The sequence below is a fragment of the Geotrypetes seraphini genome, chromosome 12 (genome assembly GCF_902459505.1).
Source record: "Geotrypetes seraphini chromosome 12, aGeoSer1.1, whole genome shotgun sequence".
In the NCBI taxonomy this organism is placed as follows: Eukaryota; Metazoa; Chordata; class Amphibia; order Gymnophiona; family Dermophiidae; genus Geotrypetes; species Geotrypetes seraphini.
Window position 1 is genome coordinate 65,486,774 of NC_047095.1, and position 16,403 is coordinate 65,503,176.

At 41.8% G+C, this 16,403-nt stretch overlaps 1 protein-coding gene across 4 annotated transcripts in view; it reads left to right on the forward strand.

The window, feature by feature from the left end:
• The window catches only part of STIL (STIL centriolar assembly protein), a 110,378-nt gene that overhangs the window by 57,360 nt on the left and 36,615 nt on the right, over positions 1-16,403 (forward strand). For all 4 annotated transcript variants that reach the window (XM_033916276.1, XM_033916275.1, XM_033916278.1 and 1 more), the window contains one exon: positions 3,833-3,995. In XM_033916276.1, coding sequence (XP_033772167.1) covers positions 3,833-3,995 — 163 coding nt within the window. The remainder of the gene's footprint in view (positions 1-3,832; positions 3,996-16,403) is intronic.

Consider the following 16,403-nt stretch of genomic DNA (forward strand, 5'->3'; position numbering starts at 1 on the left):
GTGGGAGGGGGGCCTTCATTGGGAGGGGGGGTTCCAGTGGCCCAGATACACTAGGGTTGCCAAGGCAGGAGGGAGTGGACATCCCTCTTATCTCTCATTTTTCGGGGGCCTTTTGCCGTCATTGGGGGGTGCCGGGCCTGCGGTAGTTGGGGGCCCACAGTTTTCATCAGGGGAGGGGGTCAGCACAAGGATTTTTTGTTTGTTTGTTTTTCATAGGGCAGATATTGTACATGGGTAACATGCACATCTGTGCCCACTAAAAAATAAATAAATAAAAAGGCTTCCTACCCTGAACAGCTGAGTGGCAGGAGGAGGCTGCTTCAGGGCTTCCCCTGCAGCTCAGCTGTTCGTGATTCCTCTACCAGCTCTGTGCATGTGTCAGTCGGTTTTCCAACAACTGTAGGGTGAGATTACAGCGGACATCCGACAAACTGATTTACATGGAAAGTCATTTGAGAATTGATTTGCTGTTTGGAAATTGGACAAAAAAATTGTCCCACAGCGAACCACAAGGTCTTAATGGCCGTTTTTAGTGCATCCAGCTCTGAGCATGTACAATGAAATACAGTCAGCCTTCATTATCTGTGTGGGATTAGTTCCAAGACCCCCCACCCCTTCAGATACTAAAATCCATGGATGTTTAAGTCCTTTTTAAATTTTTCCTCCCCCACCCCACCATTCCTCCCTTGTGATGCCCTACCACCCTCCCTCCTAGTAATCTTACCCCTCCACTGCTGGTGCAAGCCTCCCCTGAACCGGCAAACTCCCCCCATGCCCCAACCCCTCCTCCAGTTGCTTGGGATCTCAATGTTGTACTTTCCACTCTTGCGTGGAAAGTAGTCTTCCTGATTTGCGTCAGTAAGCTTCAAGCACTGGTTTCAGATCCACCTTATACCACATTCTATCATGACAGAGTGATCCTCCATACTCATCCTAAATTTCTACCTAAAGTAATTTTGGAATTCCACCTCAACCAGTCTATAGTTCCAAAACTATGTTCACATCTGAGTGAGGCTTTCCTTCACAACAAGGACTATTCACAAAAGTGGTCACAGGGATGAAGCAGGAAACTATAGGCCGGTGAGCCTCACTTCGGTTGTTGAAAAAATAATGGAAGTGTTGCTGAAAGAAAGGATAGTATAGTTCCTTGAATCTAATGGGTTACAGGATCCGAGGCAACATGGCTTTACAAAAGGTAAATCGTGCCAAACGAACCTGATTGAATTTTTTGATTGGGTGACCAGAGAGCTGGATCGAGGACATATGCTAGATGTAATTTATTTAGATTTCAGCAAAGCTTTTGATACGTTTCCTCATAGGAGGCTCTTGAACAAACTTGAAGGGCTGAAGTTAGGACCCAAAGTGTTGAACTGGGTTAGAAACTGGCTATCAGACAGACGCCAGCGGGTGGTGGTTAATGGAAGTCGCCCGGAGGAAGGAAAGGTGAGTAGTGGAGTCCCTCAGGGTTCGGTGCTGGGGCCGATCGTGTTCAATATGTTTGTGAGTGACATTGCTGAAGGGTTAGAAGGAAAAGTGTGCATTTTTGTAGATGATACCAAGATTTGTAAAAGAGTAGACACCGAAGAGGGAATGGAAAATATGAAAAAGGATCTGCAAAAGTTAGAGGAATGGTCTAATGCCTGGCAACTAAAATTCAATGCAAAGAAATGCAGAGTAATGCATTTGTGGATTAATAATTGGAAGGAACCATATATGCAGGGAGGTGAGAAGTTGATATGCACGGATGGGGAGAGGGACCTTGGGGTGATAGTGTCTGAAGATCTAAAGGCGAAAAAACAGTGTGATAAGGCGGTGGCTGCTGCCAGAAGGATGCTGGGCTGTATAAAAAGAGGCGTAGCCAGTAGAAGGAAGAAGGTGTTGGTGCCCCTGTACAGGTCATTGGTGAGGCCCCACTTGGAGTATTGTGTTCAGTTTTGGAGACCTTATCTGGCGAAGGACATAAGAAGACTTGAAGCGGTCCAGAGGAGGGTGACAAAAATGATAGGAGGCTTGCACCAGAAGACTTATGAGGAGAGACTGGAAGCCCTGAATATGTATACCCTAGAGCAGGGGAAGGTAACTCCAGTCCTCGAGAGCCGTATTCCAGTCGGGTTTTCAGGATTTCACCAATGAATATGCATTGAAAGCAGTGCATGCAAATAGATCTCAGGCATATTCATTGGGGATATCCTGAAAACCCAACTGGAATATGGCTCTAGAGGACCGGAGTTCCCTATCCCTGCCCTAAAGGAAAGGAGGGACAGGGGGGATATGATTCAGATGTTCAAATTCTTGAAGGATATTAATGTAGAACAAAATCTTTTCCAGAGAAAGGAAAATGGTAAAACCAGAGGACATAATTTGAGGTTGAGGGATGGTAGATTCAAGAGCAATGTTAAGAAATTCTACTTTACGGAGAGGGTGGTGGATGCCTGGAATGCGCTTCCGAGAGAGGTGGTGGAGAGGAAAATGGCGACTGAGTTCAAAGAAGCATGGGATGAACACAGAGGATCTAGAATCAGAAAATAATAATAAATATTGAACTAAGGCCAGTACTGGGCAGACTTGCACGGTCTGTCTGTATATAGCCGTTTGCGGGAGGATGGGCTGGAAAGGGCTTCAGTGGCTGGGAGCGTGTAGATGGGCTGGAGTAGGTTCTGGCGGAGATTTCAGCAGTTGGAACCCAAGCACAGTACTGGGTAGAGCTTTGAATTCTTGCCCAGAAATAGCTAAAAAGAAAAAATTTAAATTGAATCAGGTTGGGCAGACTGGACCATTCGGGTCGTTATCTGCCGTCATCTACTATGTTACTATGTTCATACATCGAACTGTAAACATGCTTTAGCTTACTACCTAGATCAAACAAAGCCTCGTAGAACCTCTACTCAGCTATTCCTCTCATTTGATCCTAACAGGCTGGGAACTCTGGTTACCAAGAGAATGATTTCTACATGGTTGGTGGACTGTTATCACCTTCTGCTATACTTTGGCTAGGCTACCGTTGGAAGGCCATGTCACTGCACACAAAGTCGGAGCAATGGCAGCCTCAGTTGCTTTTCTCCATTCCACTACTACTGAGGATATTTGTAAAGCAGCCACCTGGTCCTCAATACAAATAGTCACATTCCATTACTGTCTGGAGACTCATTCCAGACAGGATAGTTGGTTTGGCGAAAGCAGTTCTACAAAATTTATTCTCTATTTAAGTGCCAACTTCCCTCCATCCCTTCCGAAGTAGCTAGGGAGCCCCATCTTTGAGAATATGCTGCCTGCTTGTCCTGGCATAAAAGCACAGTTGCTCACCTGTAACAGATGCTATCCAGGGACAGTAGGCAGATATTCCCACAACCCTCCCACCTCCCCTAGTTGGCTTTTTAGCTTTTTTTACTGAGCTGATGGTCCTGCAAGCAGACATCAGGTGGGAAGGCACTTGCGCATGCACTTTATGGGCTGTCTCGAGACTTCTTAAAAAATTAATGACAGTACACTTTTGCACTGTCCATACCAGGGCTCCATTGATGGTGTCACCCATCTATGAGAATATCTGCTTACTCTCCCTGGATAATACCTGTTACAAGTAAGTGTGCTAAATTGCACTATACAATACGAAGGCACTATCGCCTTTTTTTTCCAACAGTCTATTCCTCTTTGTGCACATCTACTGCTCTCCCTTGAACCAGTTGTCTGGTCATGCAGAGAAATTAGATTTGTCTGACATGACCTATCTCTAATAAACTATTCTGTCTAGGTCCTCCAGTCTTTTGGCTTTTAGAAGCCTTACTCGCCTCTGAATGCTGTCATTATTCTTGTTTGTTTTTTTAAACCATTTCAGATTCAACGCTTGTTGGAAGCTCAAACTCTTCAGACTGCTTCTACTAAAATGGCAACTAGTAACGTTCAGCAGTCACCGAGGCAAGTGGAATTTGTTGCCATGCAAACCCAATCAACTCCTGGTTTACAGATGAGAAAAAGTATGAGCATTGCAGTAAGCACAGGTAATGTGTGTGTATGTATGTATATCAATTTTATTTTTCTATTGCCCTTCCATTAATCATACTTGTATTAAAACAAATATAAATTTCTTGTCATTAGCAGCAGATGAATCTAGAGACTTGTGGGTTATGACCATCTACTAGCAGTTGGAAATTGAGAGCAATAAACTGAGCTCAGTCACATAGGACGTCATGGTCCTTGGTCAGCCAGTATTCTCTGTCTCCAGCAGCAGTGTGATGGTCTCTCGCAAGCTCGGTCTTTGCTACTTTGCTCCTATTTTGAGTTTCTCAGTTCCATTGAGCTGGGAGTGTTTAGCCTAAGTGGTGCCTAATTTAGGGGTACACCTGGTGGTGCCAGGTCCCTCCCCTACCCCACCCCATCTTCTCTCCATGCTTACCCCATTCTTCCCCTGCCCCAGTATACAAAAATAGTGTATCAATATTTCCATATCCTCCCCACCCCTTCAGCTAGTAGTAGCCTGAATGGTTCTCCAATGCTCAAAGCTACGCCAAATTGGTTAAAGCATCCCAGTTTATCAGATTTACGAGCTGTCAGATAATACAAAGTATTATTACTCATCCTTGAGAGAGACTTGGGTGTGCTGGTGGATCCATCACTGAAGCCATCTGCACAGTGCGCAGCGGCCTCAAAAAAAGCCAACAGGATGCTGGGCATCATAAAGAGGGGCATAACAACTAGGACACGGGAAGTCATCATGCCACTGTATCGAGCGATGGTGCGTCCGCATCTGGAATACTGCGTTCAATATTGGTCGCCGTACCTCAAGAAAGACATGGCGGTACTTGAGAGAGTCCAAAGGAGAGCAACGAAACTGGTAAGAGGGCTGGAACACTGCCGATATGCTGAGAGGTTGGATAGGCTGGGGCTCTTCTCTCTGGAAAAAAGGAGGCTCAGGGGTGATATGATAGAGACCTTCAAGATCATGAGGGGCATAGAGAGGGTGGATAGGGACAGATTCTTCAGGCTGAAGGGGACAACAGGTACGAGGGGGCATTCGGAGAAACTGAAGGGAGATAGGTTCAAAACGAATGCAAGAAAGTTTTTTTTCACCCAGAGGGTCGTGGACACTTGGAATGCGCTACCGGAGGAAGTGATTAGGCAGAGTACGGTACAGGGATTCAAACAGAGACTGGACGGATTCCTGAAGGATAAAAGGATCGTGGGATACTGAGAAAGCTAACCAGAAAATAAATATAGAATCCCAACCAGGTCGTGCATGTGCAAGACCGGAGGGCTAGGACTTTGATGGGAAGATAGGACTCAATAGGAAACCAAGGTGGCATGGGGGCCCCTTCTGGTGATTTAGACAGGTCATGACCTGTTTGGGCCGCCGCGGGAGCGGACTGCTGGGCAGGATGGACCTGTGGTCTGACCCGGCGGAGGCACTGCTTATGTTCTTATGTTCTTATCCATCTTGGAAAGCATCTGGGTAGAGCTAGGGGAATGTGGCAACTTCCACGAAGCAGCCAATACTAGCCGGGCTGCAGTCAGGAACAGCTTACAGAAAATTATTTTTTATTCTGCAAAGTCAGAAAAATATTGATGTAAGAACACAAGGCAGGCTGAAGTCAAATTTCTGCAAAAACTTATTATGACAGGAGTAACCATTCAACAAATTACATTTAATTGGAAAAATTGGAGTAGACTTAACTACAGTTTTTGGTGGAACTCTCTGTGTCATATATATAAGATGGAAAGAACGCTAGCCACACAAAAAGGAAATTTCAACAAATTTCAGGAGGTGTGGGGTCCATTAATAGAATATTGTGATGAGTAAATATCATTTTTCCCTTATTGGTACAATTGTAAAGTGAGGGATGGGGGGAGGGATTTATGATCTGATATTAAATGTTTAGATTAAAAGAAAAGATTATATAATATATTAAATGATATATTAAATTGCATATGAAATAGTAGGGATGGGAGGGTGGGTTTAAATATTATAATTTAAGTTGTATATGAAAGCTAATCAAGTGATATTGTATAAGTTCAAATGATATTTTCTGATACACTTGTCGAAAGATGTAAAAATGAATAAAGAATTAAAAAAAAGAAAAGAAACCCGCTTCCCAAATATAGAAGATAACTCGCCAAAGATTTTAGTCGAATAATCCCTCACCACCCTACAGTCCCACCACATATGATAGTAAGTCCCTCTTTTACCACAACCTTTCCAACAGAGTCCTGTGCTTCTACCCCAACACTCAAACCTAACCACAGTATAATACCAGCAAAGTAAGGCTTTATAGCCATTTTCATTGATGAGGATAGCTAGTCCCAGAGCTTTCGCATGGCTCCAGGTGGTCGTCCACTCCCCAACAACAGCTGTCGCCCCAAATTCCTCTCCCACGCTACCATATAAAGAGAGCAAACTCCCCGTCAAGTTATTAAGCACTTATAAATCCCTGATAGATCCCCTTTACACAGGACAGGACCCAGAAGGAGTTCAAACTGTGTCTTACCTTGAAGCAGATCATTCAACAAACCAGACTGAGATATGTAATGTTTAACCTGTAGGTAAGGATAAAGGTCTCTGGGCTCCAAACCATACTTAATCTGTAGGTCCCCAAATCGCCTTATGAGAGAAATCTAGCCCCTTATGGGCCCAGGTCTCAAATACTGCCCCATCCTTACCTGGGGAAAATTCCCAATTATAAAGTAGTTGGGTAAATCATGAGTATTTCCTACCCCACAGCAAGAGAGATCGAGTCTTCCTCCATACCCGAAGGGTCAGCTCAACCATTGATGGGCCTCCCCATCTAGGACCCCCATACAAGCCCAGGGACGGTGCATCAGGGCATCTTGTCTCAACCCATCCTCTGTAACAACCCAAGACTTCACTTGCCATTCCACCAAAGCACGTAATTGAGATGCCTGATAATATTTGAGCAAATGGGGCACTACTAACCCCCTTTCAGGAACACTAATTTATATAAAGTCTGTCTGTTAATCCTAGGAGAGGCGTCTCCCCACCCCCTCCAAATAAATTTCCAGAGGAGAACTGAGCCTGAACAAAAAATTGCTTGCTCATCCAAATGGGCAAAGCTTGAAAAAGGAATAGAAAGTGGGGCAAAATCATTTTTAATTACGGCGATTCTCCCTAGCCAAGAAAAAACCAGATCCCTCCAGTGAGCCAGGTCTCTCTGTGCCCTCCTGAGGACTGGAAGATAATTAAGCTCAAATAACATCCCCGGGGGTCCAAAGTAAACACTCAGATACCGCATAGTGGAATGGACCCACCGAAAAGGATATAAGGCCCATAAACACTCCTTGCTTTCTAGAGGCACCATCATGTTCAATATTTCGGAATTAGCCATATTGATACAGAAGCCTGACAAACTCCCATAATGCTCCAAGTTAGCCACTACCCTTGGAAGTGAGGCCTCAGGCTCTGTAACAGTAAAAAGCAAATCATCCGCAAACAAACTAAGTTTGTAAGCCTGGTTCCCAACCACCACACCCTGTACAGAGCTTTCTTCCCTAATCCTCTGGGCTATTGGTTCAACAATCAAGGCAAATAAAATGGGGCAGCCATGTCGAGTCCCACGAAAAAGGGGTCAAATAACTCCTGTTTACTTTAACACAACACAACCGTCCTGTATAAAAAAAACTTTAATCCAATTTAACAACCGGGGGCCAAACCACAACCGTGCAAGTACCCGAAACAAGACCCCCGATCGAAAGCTTTTTCCGCATCAACCGAGAACATCAACATGAGCCATCCTTGACGTAAGATCTGCTCCCGCAGGGTCAACACCCGTCTGATATTGTCACCCACCTGCTACCCGGAATAAACCCCGACTGGTCTGGATGTATGAGTCTGGGGGTCCAGCACATCAATCTATTCACCAAGATATGAGCAAAAAACGTAGTATCAGCACTAAGCACTGATATAGGGCGATATGAGGCACAAACCAAAGGGTCCTTCCCTGCTTTATGTAAGACCGTAATTCCTGCCAAGCGCATAAAGGAAGGAAACTGGGACCCCTCCTCCAAAGAATTAAACAGCTGTACTAGTGGAGGAAGTAATGGATCCTGAAATAACTTGTAAAACTGCACAGTGAAGCCATTGAGTCCTGGGAACTTGCTGGCTGCATAGACTGAAGGGCTTGCTGCACCTCAATCAAAGTCACCGGGAGATCCAACAACATGTCAAAAGCCGCAATGGATTGCAAGCCTAGGGAGCCTAAATAGTTATCAATCTCAGCTCCGGTTGCCCCTCCCCTGGTCCCTGTTCAAATCCCTATAATAATTGCAAAACATCCCCAAAGCTGCTCCTCCGAACGGACCAAAGTACCATCCACTGCCTAAAATATTGAAATGTTGTCCTGAACCCGTCTTTCATGCAGCCTACGTGCAACCATCCTATTCACCTTATTATGAAATTCAAAAAATTGCTGCTTCAAAAGCTGCAGATGATATTGCATCTTTAGTCTCATAAAGCTGAAGTTCCCTCAGCGCCATCTGCAGGTGGTCCCACACCTGCTTATCCCAGGGACAACGCCGCCATTTAGACGTGGTAGCCATGTCCACAAAGGATATCGTAGACCCCGTCATCTCTCTACCTGAAGGCACCTGGTGTCACGATATTTGGTCTGACCATTTCACTTATTATTTCAAGTTAATCTGGTCTCATCGAAAATCTAAAACACGTCCGATGATAAAAAGAGAACATCACACAAGAGGTTATATTAATCCAGAAAAATACTGTTACAATATGAACTGCAAGTGGAGATAGATGAAGGAGTCGATTTCTGGGACCACTGGATGACAACCAGCACATCCATTTTAGATAAAATTGTCCCTAAACGTAATAGTAAAAGCAGCGCAAATAAATATAATAAATGGTTTGACACCGAACTTCTAAAAATGAAACAACTAGCTAGACGACTGGAAATAATTTGGAAAAAAACAGAACTGACAGACTACAAGCAGCTGATAAAAGACAAACGTAAAGCATTCTACTCTACTAAAATCAACTCATCTTGCAATGGTTCACAAGGAATCAATACAAAAGAGCTGTTTAACTTGATCACGAATTTATTTGACACAATTTGCTACACTCTACCCGTTCACCACTTTAAGTTACCCTCTGCGAATGATTTAGCACTGCATTTTGATTCACAAATGAAAAACCTAAGAATCAACTGTTCAGCAAATGACCCTAGTGATCATCAAATAACTAACATACAAGATAATGAAATACCAGCAGATATGATCTGGAGCTCCTTTCAAGACTTAGATTGGAATAATTATACCAAACTATATAACAAATACTCCAAATCATATTGCATTCTGGACTCGTCCCCCAGAAATTATGAAAGTGGCGCCATTAGAATTTAAACTATCGTTGCTGCATTACTTAGCCCACAACCAAAAAATGGGAAGTTCCTCACTAATAACGGTCACATAATAATTACCCCAATCCTAAAAAATAGTAAAGAATCATCAGCTCTAGTAACCAACTACAGACCAGTAGCATCCATTCCATTTATTGTAAAAATCATGGAGGGATTGGTACACACCCAATTAATGGAATATCTTAATCAATTCTCTCTCCTACATGAAACTCAATCCGGTTTTAGACCTTTATTCAGCACGGAAACAGTAATTGCAGCTATCTTAGATAACCTGTGTCTATTGTTTAGCAAGGGCCTCAATGCCCTGATCATGCAATTCGATATGAGCTCTGCCTTTGATCTAGTAGACCATGGGAAAATGCTACAATGCCTAGACGCCATTGGTATCAGGGATGAGGTGTTGAACTTTTGTCCCATACCTATCAAGTACGTTTCAATTATGATCTCTCCAATACCTGGAGCAACCCATCCGGTGTGCCGCAAGGGTCACCGCTATCCCCATTGCTTTTCAATGTCTACATGTCCTCTCTGGGCGCACAATTAACTCAACTGGGGATAAAATTATTCAGTTACGCAGACGACTTTACAATCATCATCCCATTTACTAACTCTATCTCGGAAACTACTCCCAAGGCATCAGAAGCTATAAATCTGATGGAGCAATGGATGTCTGACTTCAAGCTCAAACTTAACTCCGAAAAAACAAAATTCTTTGTTGCCTCACCTCATCCGCTTGACACCAAAACACCACTCTGCATCAATAAACTTAGTTACCCTATTCAGTCTACCATGAAAATATTGGGCGTAACTCTGGATCAACGCCTAACCATGAAAGCCCAGGTGGACTCCTTAATCAGAAAGGGTTTTTTCACTCTCTGGAAACTTAGATCCATTAAATCATATTTTGATACGTCAGCATTCAGAATCCTAGTACAATCCCTCGTATTAAGTCAACTTGCTTACTGTAACATTGCCTATCTAGCAATTTCCCAAAAGAATGTGCAACATTTACAATTAATGCAAAATACAGCAGTCAGACTAATCTTCTGGCTAAAGAAATTTGATCAAGTGACATCTTACTACCGGCAGTTGCACTGGCTGCCCATGGAAGCGTGCGTAAAGTTTTAAGTTTGCCTGCCTTTGCTTCAAAGTACTATACGGACTAGCCCCTAAATACATAACTGACCTTTTCTCCCTCTCAGCCAACAGACACAAGAGCAGCTTACATTTGACCTTTGTTTCCCCCCCAGTTAGAGGATGTAAACTGAAAAAACACCATCAACACCTTCTCTCATATCAGGCAGCATTATGGGGTAAAAATCTAGAACAATTGCTCTCGCCCACTACTTATGAGGAATTCAGGAAGCGCCTAAAAACATATCTGTTCCTGAAATATCTAGACAGTTGACCCGTACTTCTCTTTCCCCTCAATAACAGTTCCCTTGACCTCTTAACCACTTTTTCTCACCTCCTTTAAGCTCAATCAACTTGTATCTTCTTTTAATCTTATGTAAACCGCATAAAACTTCACAGTCCTGCGGTATATAAACTGTTGTTGTTATTATTATTATGTGTACCCTCCAATTTAGAAAGTGTCCTATAAAGGTCAGAGAGCCTAGCCCACTGCTGTTTATTGCGAAAAGAAGCCCAAGAAATCAAATGCCTCGGACCACTGATTTAAGCCCCTCCTAGATTGCCCCAGGGGATGCCTCACCGCCCACATTGATGGCTAAATAATCCAGCATGACCTCCCTCAGTAATATAGTAACATAGTAAATGATGGCAGATAAAGACCCGAATGGTCCATCTAGTCTGCCCAACCTGATTCAGTCTAAAAGTTTGTTGGGTGTTATTTTTTTTTTTTTTTTTTTTTCTTCTTCTTCTTCTTCTCCTTAGCTATTTCTGGGCAAGGTTTCCTTTTTGCAGTATTTTGACTGAGTTTTTGGTGCTAAGATCTTCCTTTATCGAGGGTCCAGCTTTGCATGGAGGAGAAGCAGGCTGACAACAATCCCTCTGTGGTACTTGTTGGCCAGCATGCAGAAATCATTTGGAGCTCAGGATCCGTTCCCCTTGTAGCATTGCTCATCTACTGCTTGAGCGCAGTCTGTCAGGCATCAGTAGGGAGTTCTGCAGGGTGCTGACTGCATTTCACACACCTTTTGGTTTGTGTGGTTTCAAGGCTCAATCAGACACTGGTCCTACTGGCAGCCCGAAGATTTAATGGAGTGGTCCATATGAGGCAGTGATTTCTTCTCCCAGATTCAGCTACATTTGGAGCTAAGGCAGGCAGCAGCACATTTCCAGCACGGGTCACAGTGAGGCAAATCGGGAAGGGGAGGGGTCTTTAAAACTTGTTTTTAAAGTTTCTGCCCCGTCCCTTAGGTTTTCCCACCTCTAAAATCCTGAAATTTAAGTTATAGTGTTTTGGAGCTGTTTGTCGCCTAAACATTGCCACTGTGGCCATCTTGGATTTCCCTCTTTTCTTTTCTTTTCTTTTTTTTCCAGATCTTTATTGAGTTTTCAAAGCTGCCAAAAAATGCAATACAATATACAGTACATACAAATAATAATAATAATCAAATAAGCACTTATAATCAATCAGTATCAATACAACAATAAACCCCCTCCCACCCAACCGACATTTTCATCAGGGAATAAAGTCACACAAACGATATACCCCCCTCCCCATCCTTCCCCTCCCTGAATGTGTGTGTATTATACCAACAGAAATAAAGATAAAAGACAACTATAACGAATCCACAAAAGACATCAATGGGCTCCAAACTAACTCGAATATCTTAGAATGTCCCAGCATATCCGCATTCATCTTCTCATACTTATAGCTTAAGCATAAATTTGCCCACTAAAAAGTAAAATTAAGGCGATCCCAATTTTTCCAGTTACAGGTAACCATTTGCATGGCTATCTCAGTCATAATAAGGAAAAGCTGACATATCTATCCAGTGAGAGTTTGAGATGCAATATCATCCCTCATATGTCAATGGAATCAATGACTCCAGTATGGTATTAATATGTTGAGTATCAAAGGACAATAAAACAGATGATCCAATGTCCCTATGTCCAGGAGCTTTAAATCACCTTGATTTGCCTCAAAACTGGCAGGGATGTTGTCTTAGGCTCCTTTACCTCTAATTCATGCCAGGTGCAGTTGGCTGGGGGCGTGCCAACAATTGTTTCCATTTGCATGTAGGCCTTTAGTGAATTTGTCGGCCTGCATACAAATGGACACGGATTGCACATGGATCAAAGGGCTAGTGAATCTAGCCCCATGTCTAGATTCATTATTCAGCCATCCTATCATGCAAATTCAATTAACAAGTTGTAATTGCATTTGTCACACTTCTTAATTTTGTGTTTGTTTGTTTTTAATTCTTTATTCATTTTTAAACTTTCATCAAGTGTACAAAAATTCATAATAAACAATTAATTTGAGCACTTGAACATCTTATCATTATAACTTGTAAGTACAAATGTAACCTTCCCTCAAAGCCCCTTAATCATTATAAGATCATATACTTGAAACCCCACCCCCTACTAAATTATTCATTATACACTTCTTAATTTTGAATATAAAAAAGATTTGAATAATGACCAGACAACAAAAGGTAGAAAAAATAATTTTATTTTATTTTTTGTGATTACATTATGTCAGATTTGAAATATTAGACAGCAAGCGTGAACTAGGACCTAAAAGAGAGAGGAAAAGTTTTTATTCAGGTGCACATTTAGCGCACCTTTAATAAAAGGACCCCTAAGTATCTTAATAAAAAATTTGGCCTGTGACTTAGCCTATGTTTTAGATTTCAGCCCCTTAAGTGATTTTTTTTTTTTCTCAAATTCTTTGATTGGTTGATAAGTGGGAGCAAGGTACCTTACAGGTTTTATTAAAAGCAAAGGGTAAATATAATGAGATATCTTCAAAAATAGTAAGGAAAGATTTATTTTCCCAACAAACTCTGTATTATGGAAGCTCAAATAAGGCGGGAAGATTATTGGCAAATTATCTCAAAGCAAAGAAAAGAAGAATGAAGATTATTGCAATAAAAATGAGAAAGGAGAGACACATACTCAAATTGGAAGCATTTTAAATCAATTTCTAAATTTTTATAAAGGCCTATATTTTTATGAGCCTTATGTAAATAGAGAGAAAGATGGTTTAAACTTTTTGAATCTAATTGAGGGGCCGAAAATTCCTGAGCATATAAAAAAAAGTTTAGCCTATCTCATTAAAAGAATTAGAAACAGCGTTGAAATCTCTTAGAGTTGGATCCACTGCAGGTGGTGATGGGTTCATGGTAGAATTTTATAAATCATTTCAAATTACCCTATTACCTCATTTATTGAAACTATATCAGTCTCAACTAAATAAGGGTTGCATTACAGGTACTATGGCAGAATCACTGACTATAGTTTTGCCAAAGCCAAATAAAGATCTCACATTGGTTTCAAATTACAGGCCTATCTCATTAATCAATGTAGATGAAAAACTTTGGCTAAGATATTGGCTTTACGCTTAGCCAAGGCTCTCCCTTTTATTATTGATATGCACCAAACTGGATTTGTTGCTAGGAGACATTCATCTAATAACACAAGATTGGCTTTTCATATGTTAAATTTTAACAAAAGCCATGAAAGATCCGGCTTTTTCTGTGTCCTTGGATGCAGAAAAAGGCCTTTGATCGGGTGGAATGAACCTTCATGGATCAAGCTATGGAATGGTTTGGAATAGGTTCAGGATTTATACAAATGATTCAAACATTGTATATTAATAATAATTTTTCAGAACGCTTTAATTTGCGGAGGGGGGTTAGACAAGGTTGCCCCCTATCTCCTTTACTTTTTGATATTGTTTTAGAACCCTTGTTATTAGCTATTCAGTAAGTAAAGGAGATACAGGGTATTCCTTATTCAGACCGGGAATGCAAAATCTCTGCATATGCAGATGATAATTTTGTTCCATTTGAGAAATCCAGAAACAACCATTCCATGCTTACTTGAATTGGAAATTTGGAAAATTTTCAGGATATAAGATAAATTGGAGTAAATCTGAAGTCCTTCCATTAAACGTGTTTACATTACATTACATTAGTGATTTCTATTCAACTGGACATTTCCAGGAAAATTACACTCTAGGGGGCTGGTTACATAAAAGAGTCTTAGAGGAAAAATTACAAGATGAGTGGCGAACATAGGAGAAATTACAAGAAGAGAAGAAATCAGAAGGGAATTAGACATTACAGGGAAATTACAGTTTAGGGGACTGGTTTCATAGTTGAGTCTTTGAGGAGAAAGTGCAAGAAGAGTAGCAATTTGAGGGGAAATTTACGAAGGGAGGGAGAAGGACAAGGGGAGAGTTAAGATAACTGGATAAATTTTTTGAAAGGCAGGGTTTTGATTTCTTTTCAAAATGATTTGAGTTCACTTGTTGCTGTCAGCAAGTTAGTGATGGAGGGGTCTAGTTTCGCTGCCTGAGTCACTAGTAGGTTGTCGTACATCTTCTTGCGCCAAGTACCTTTGAATGGGGGGTAGGAAAATGGGGTCAGAGTTCTCCTTTGTCTGGTTGTAAGGTTCCGATTTAGGCGATTATTTAGGTAGGTGGGGGCAGTACCGTTTATTGCTTTGAATAATAGACAGTATAATTTGAATTGAATTCGTGCTTGTATGGGTAGCCAGTGTGAATCTAGGTAGACATTGGTGATGTGGTCAAATTTTCCAAATGAATAGATCAGTCTGAGGGCTTTATTTTGTACAGTCTGTAATTGTTTTATCAAGTTTGTGGGGCATGGTAGGTAGAGGATATTACAGTAGTCGACTAGGGATTGGACTATGAGCCTATATTGCTCTTTGTTGAAGAATTTTCTTATTTTTTCGTAGATTGCGCATGGTTAGAAATGCTTTTTGAGTAGTCTTGTTGATTTGGGCCTGCATTGTGCAGCATCTATCTATCGTCACTCCTAGGAGTTTGAGAGCGGACTGTATAGGGTATTTGGTGGCATTTATTTCTAATTCTGTTATGGATGGGGTTTTGTCCTTTTCAAGCAATAGAAATTTTGTTTTTTCCGAGTTCAGCTTCAATTTGTGGTCTGTCATCTGTTTTCCACTGCTTCTAGTGTTTTTTTTTCAGATTATCTGTTGAAGTGGGATCTGGTGCTTCGAAGGGGAGGAGTCTGCGTAGCTGAATGATGTTACGTCAAGGTTATCTAGAGTGGTACCAAGGGAGTATATGAAGAGGTTGAAAAGCATGGGCGACAGTGGTGACCCTTGTGGTGCTCCGCAGGGGTTGGACCAGGGGTCTAATTTAAGATCGTTTGTCTTTACTCTGTATGTTCTTGTTTTAAGGAGTCCTTGGAACCAGTTGTATACCCCTCCTGAAATCCCTATGGCTTCTAGTATCTGAAGTAGTATGGTGTGGTCTACCAGGTCAAAAGCTGCAGAGAGATCGAGTTGAATTATCAGAATCCTTCTTCCTTTGCTAAGGTGCTTTCGGGCTGTGTCTAGTAGAGTTACTAGTAGTGTCTCTGTGCTATGATTGGTTCTGAACCCTGATTGTGAAGGGTGAAGTAGGTTGTAGTCTTCCAAATAGTTGGTGAGGTATTGGGCAACTAGACCTTCTATAAGTTTAACGTATAATGGTATTGAGGCGATGAGTCTATAGTTGGAGGGGGTATCTATTGGGCCTTTATGATCTTTCAATATTGGGGTGATTATGATCTCTCCAAGGTCTTGTGGGAATTGACCTTCCGTGAGTGTGATTTGTATCCATTGCATGAGGATGGCTCTAAATTTGGGGGAGGCATTTGTTAGCAGATATGAGGGACAGTTGTTCAGGTCGCATGATGCTAGGCTGTATTTTTTGTAGAGTCAGTTTATGTCGGTCCATTGTACTACTGGGAAGTTGGTCCAGGTCCTGTCTGCTGCAATGGCTTCTCCTATTGTAGGGTTTATTATTATCTCATCAAGGTGGGTTGGTATGTTGTTGAAGGTAGATCTGTTGAAGGTAGTGATCTT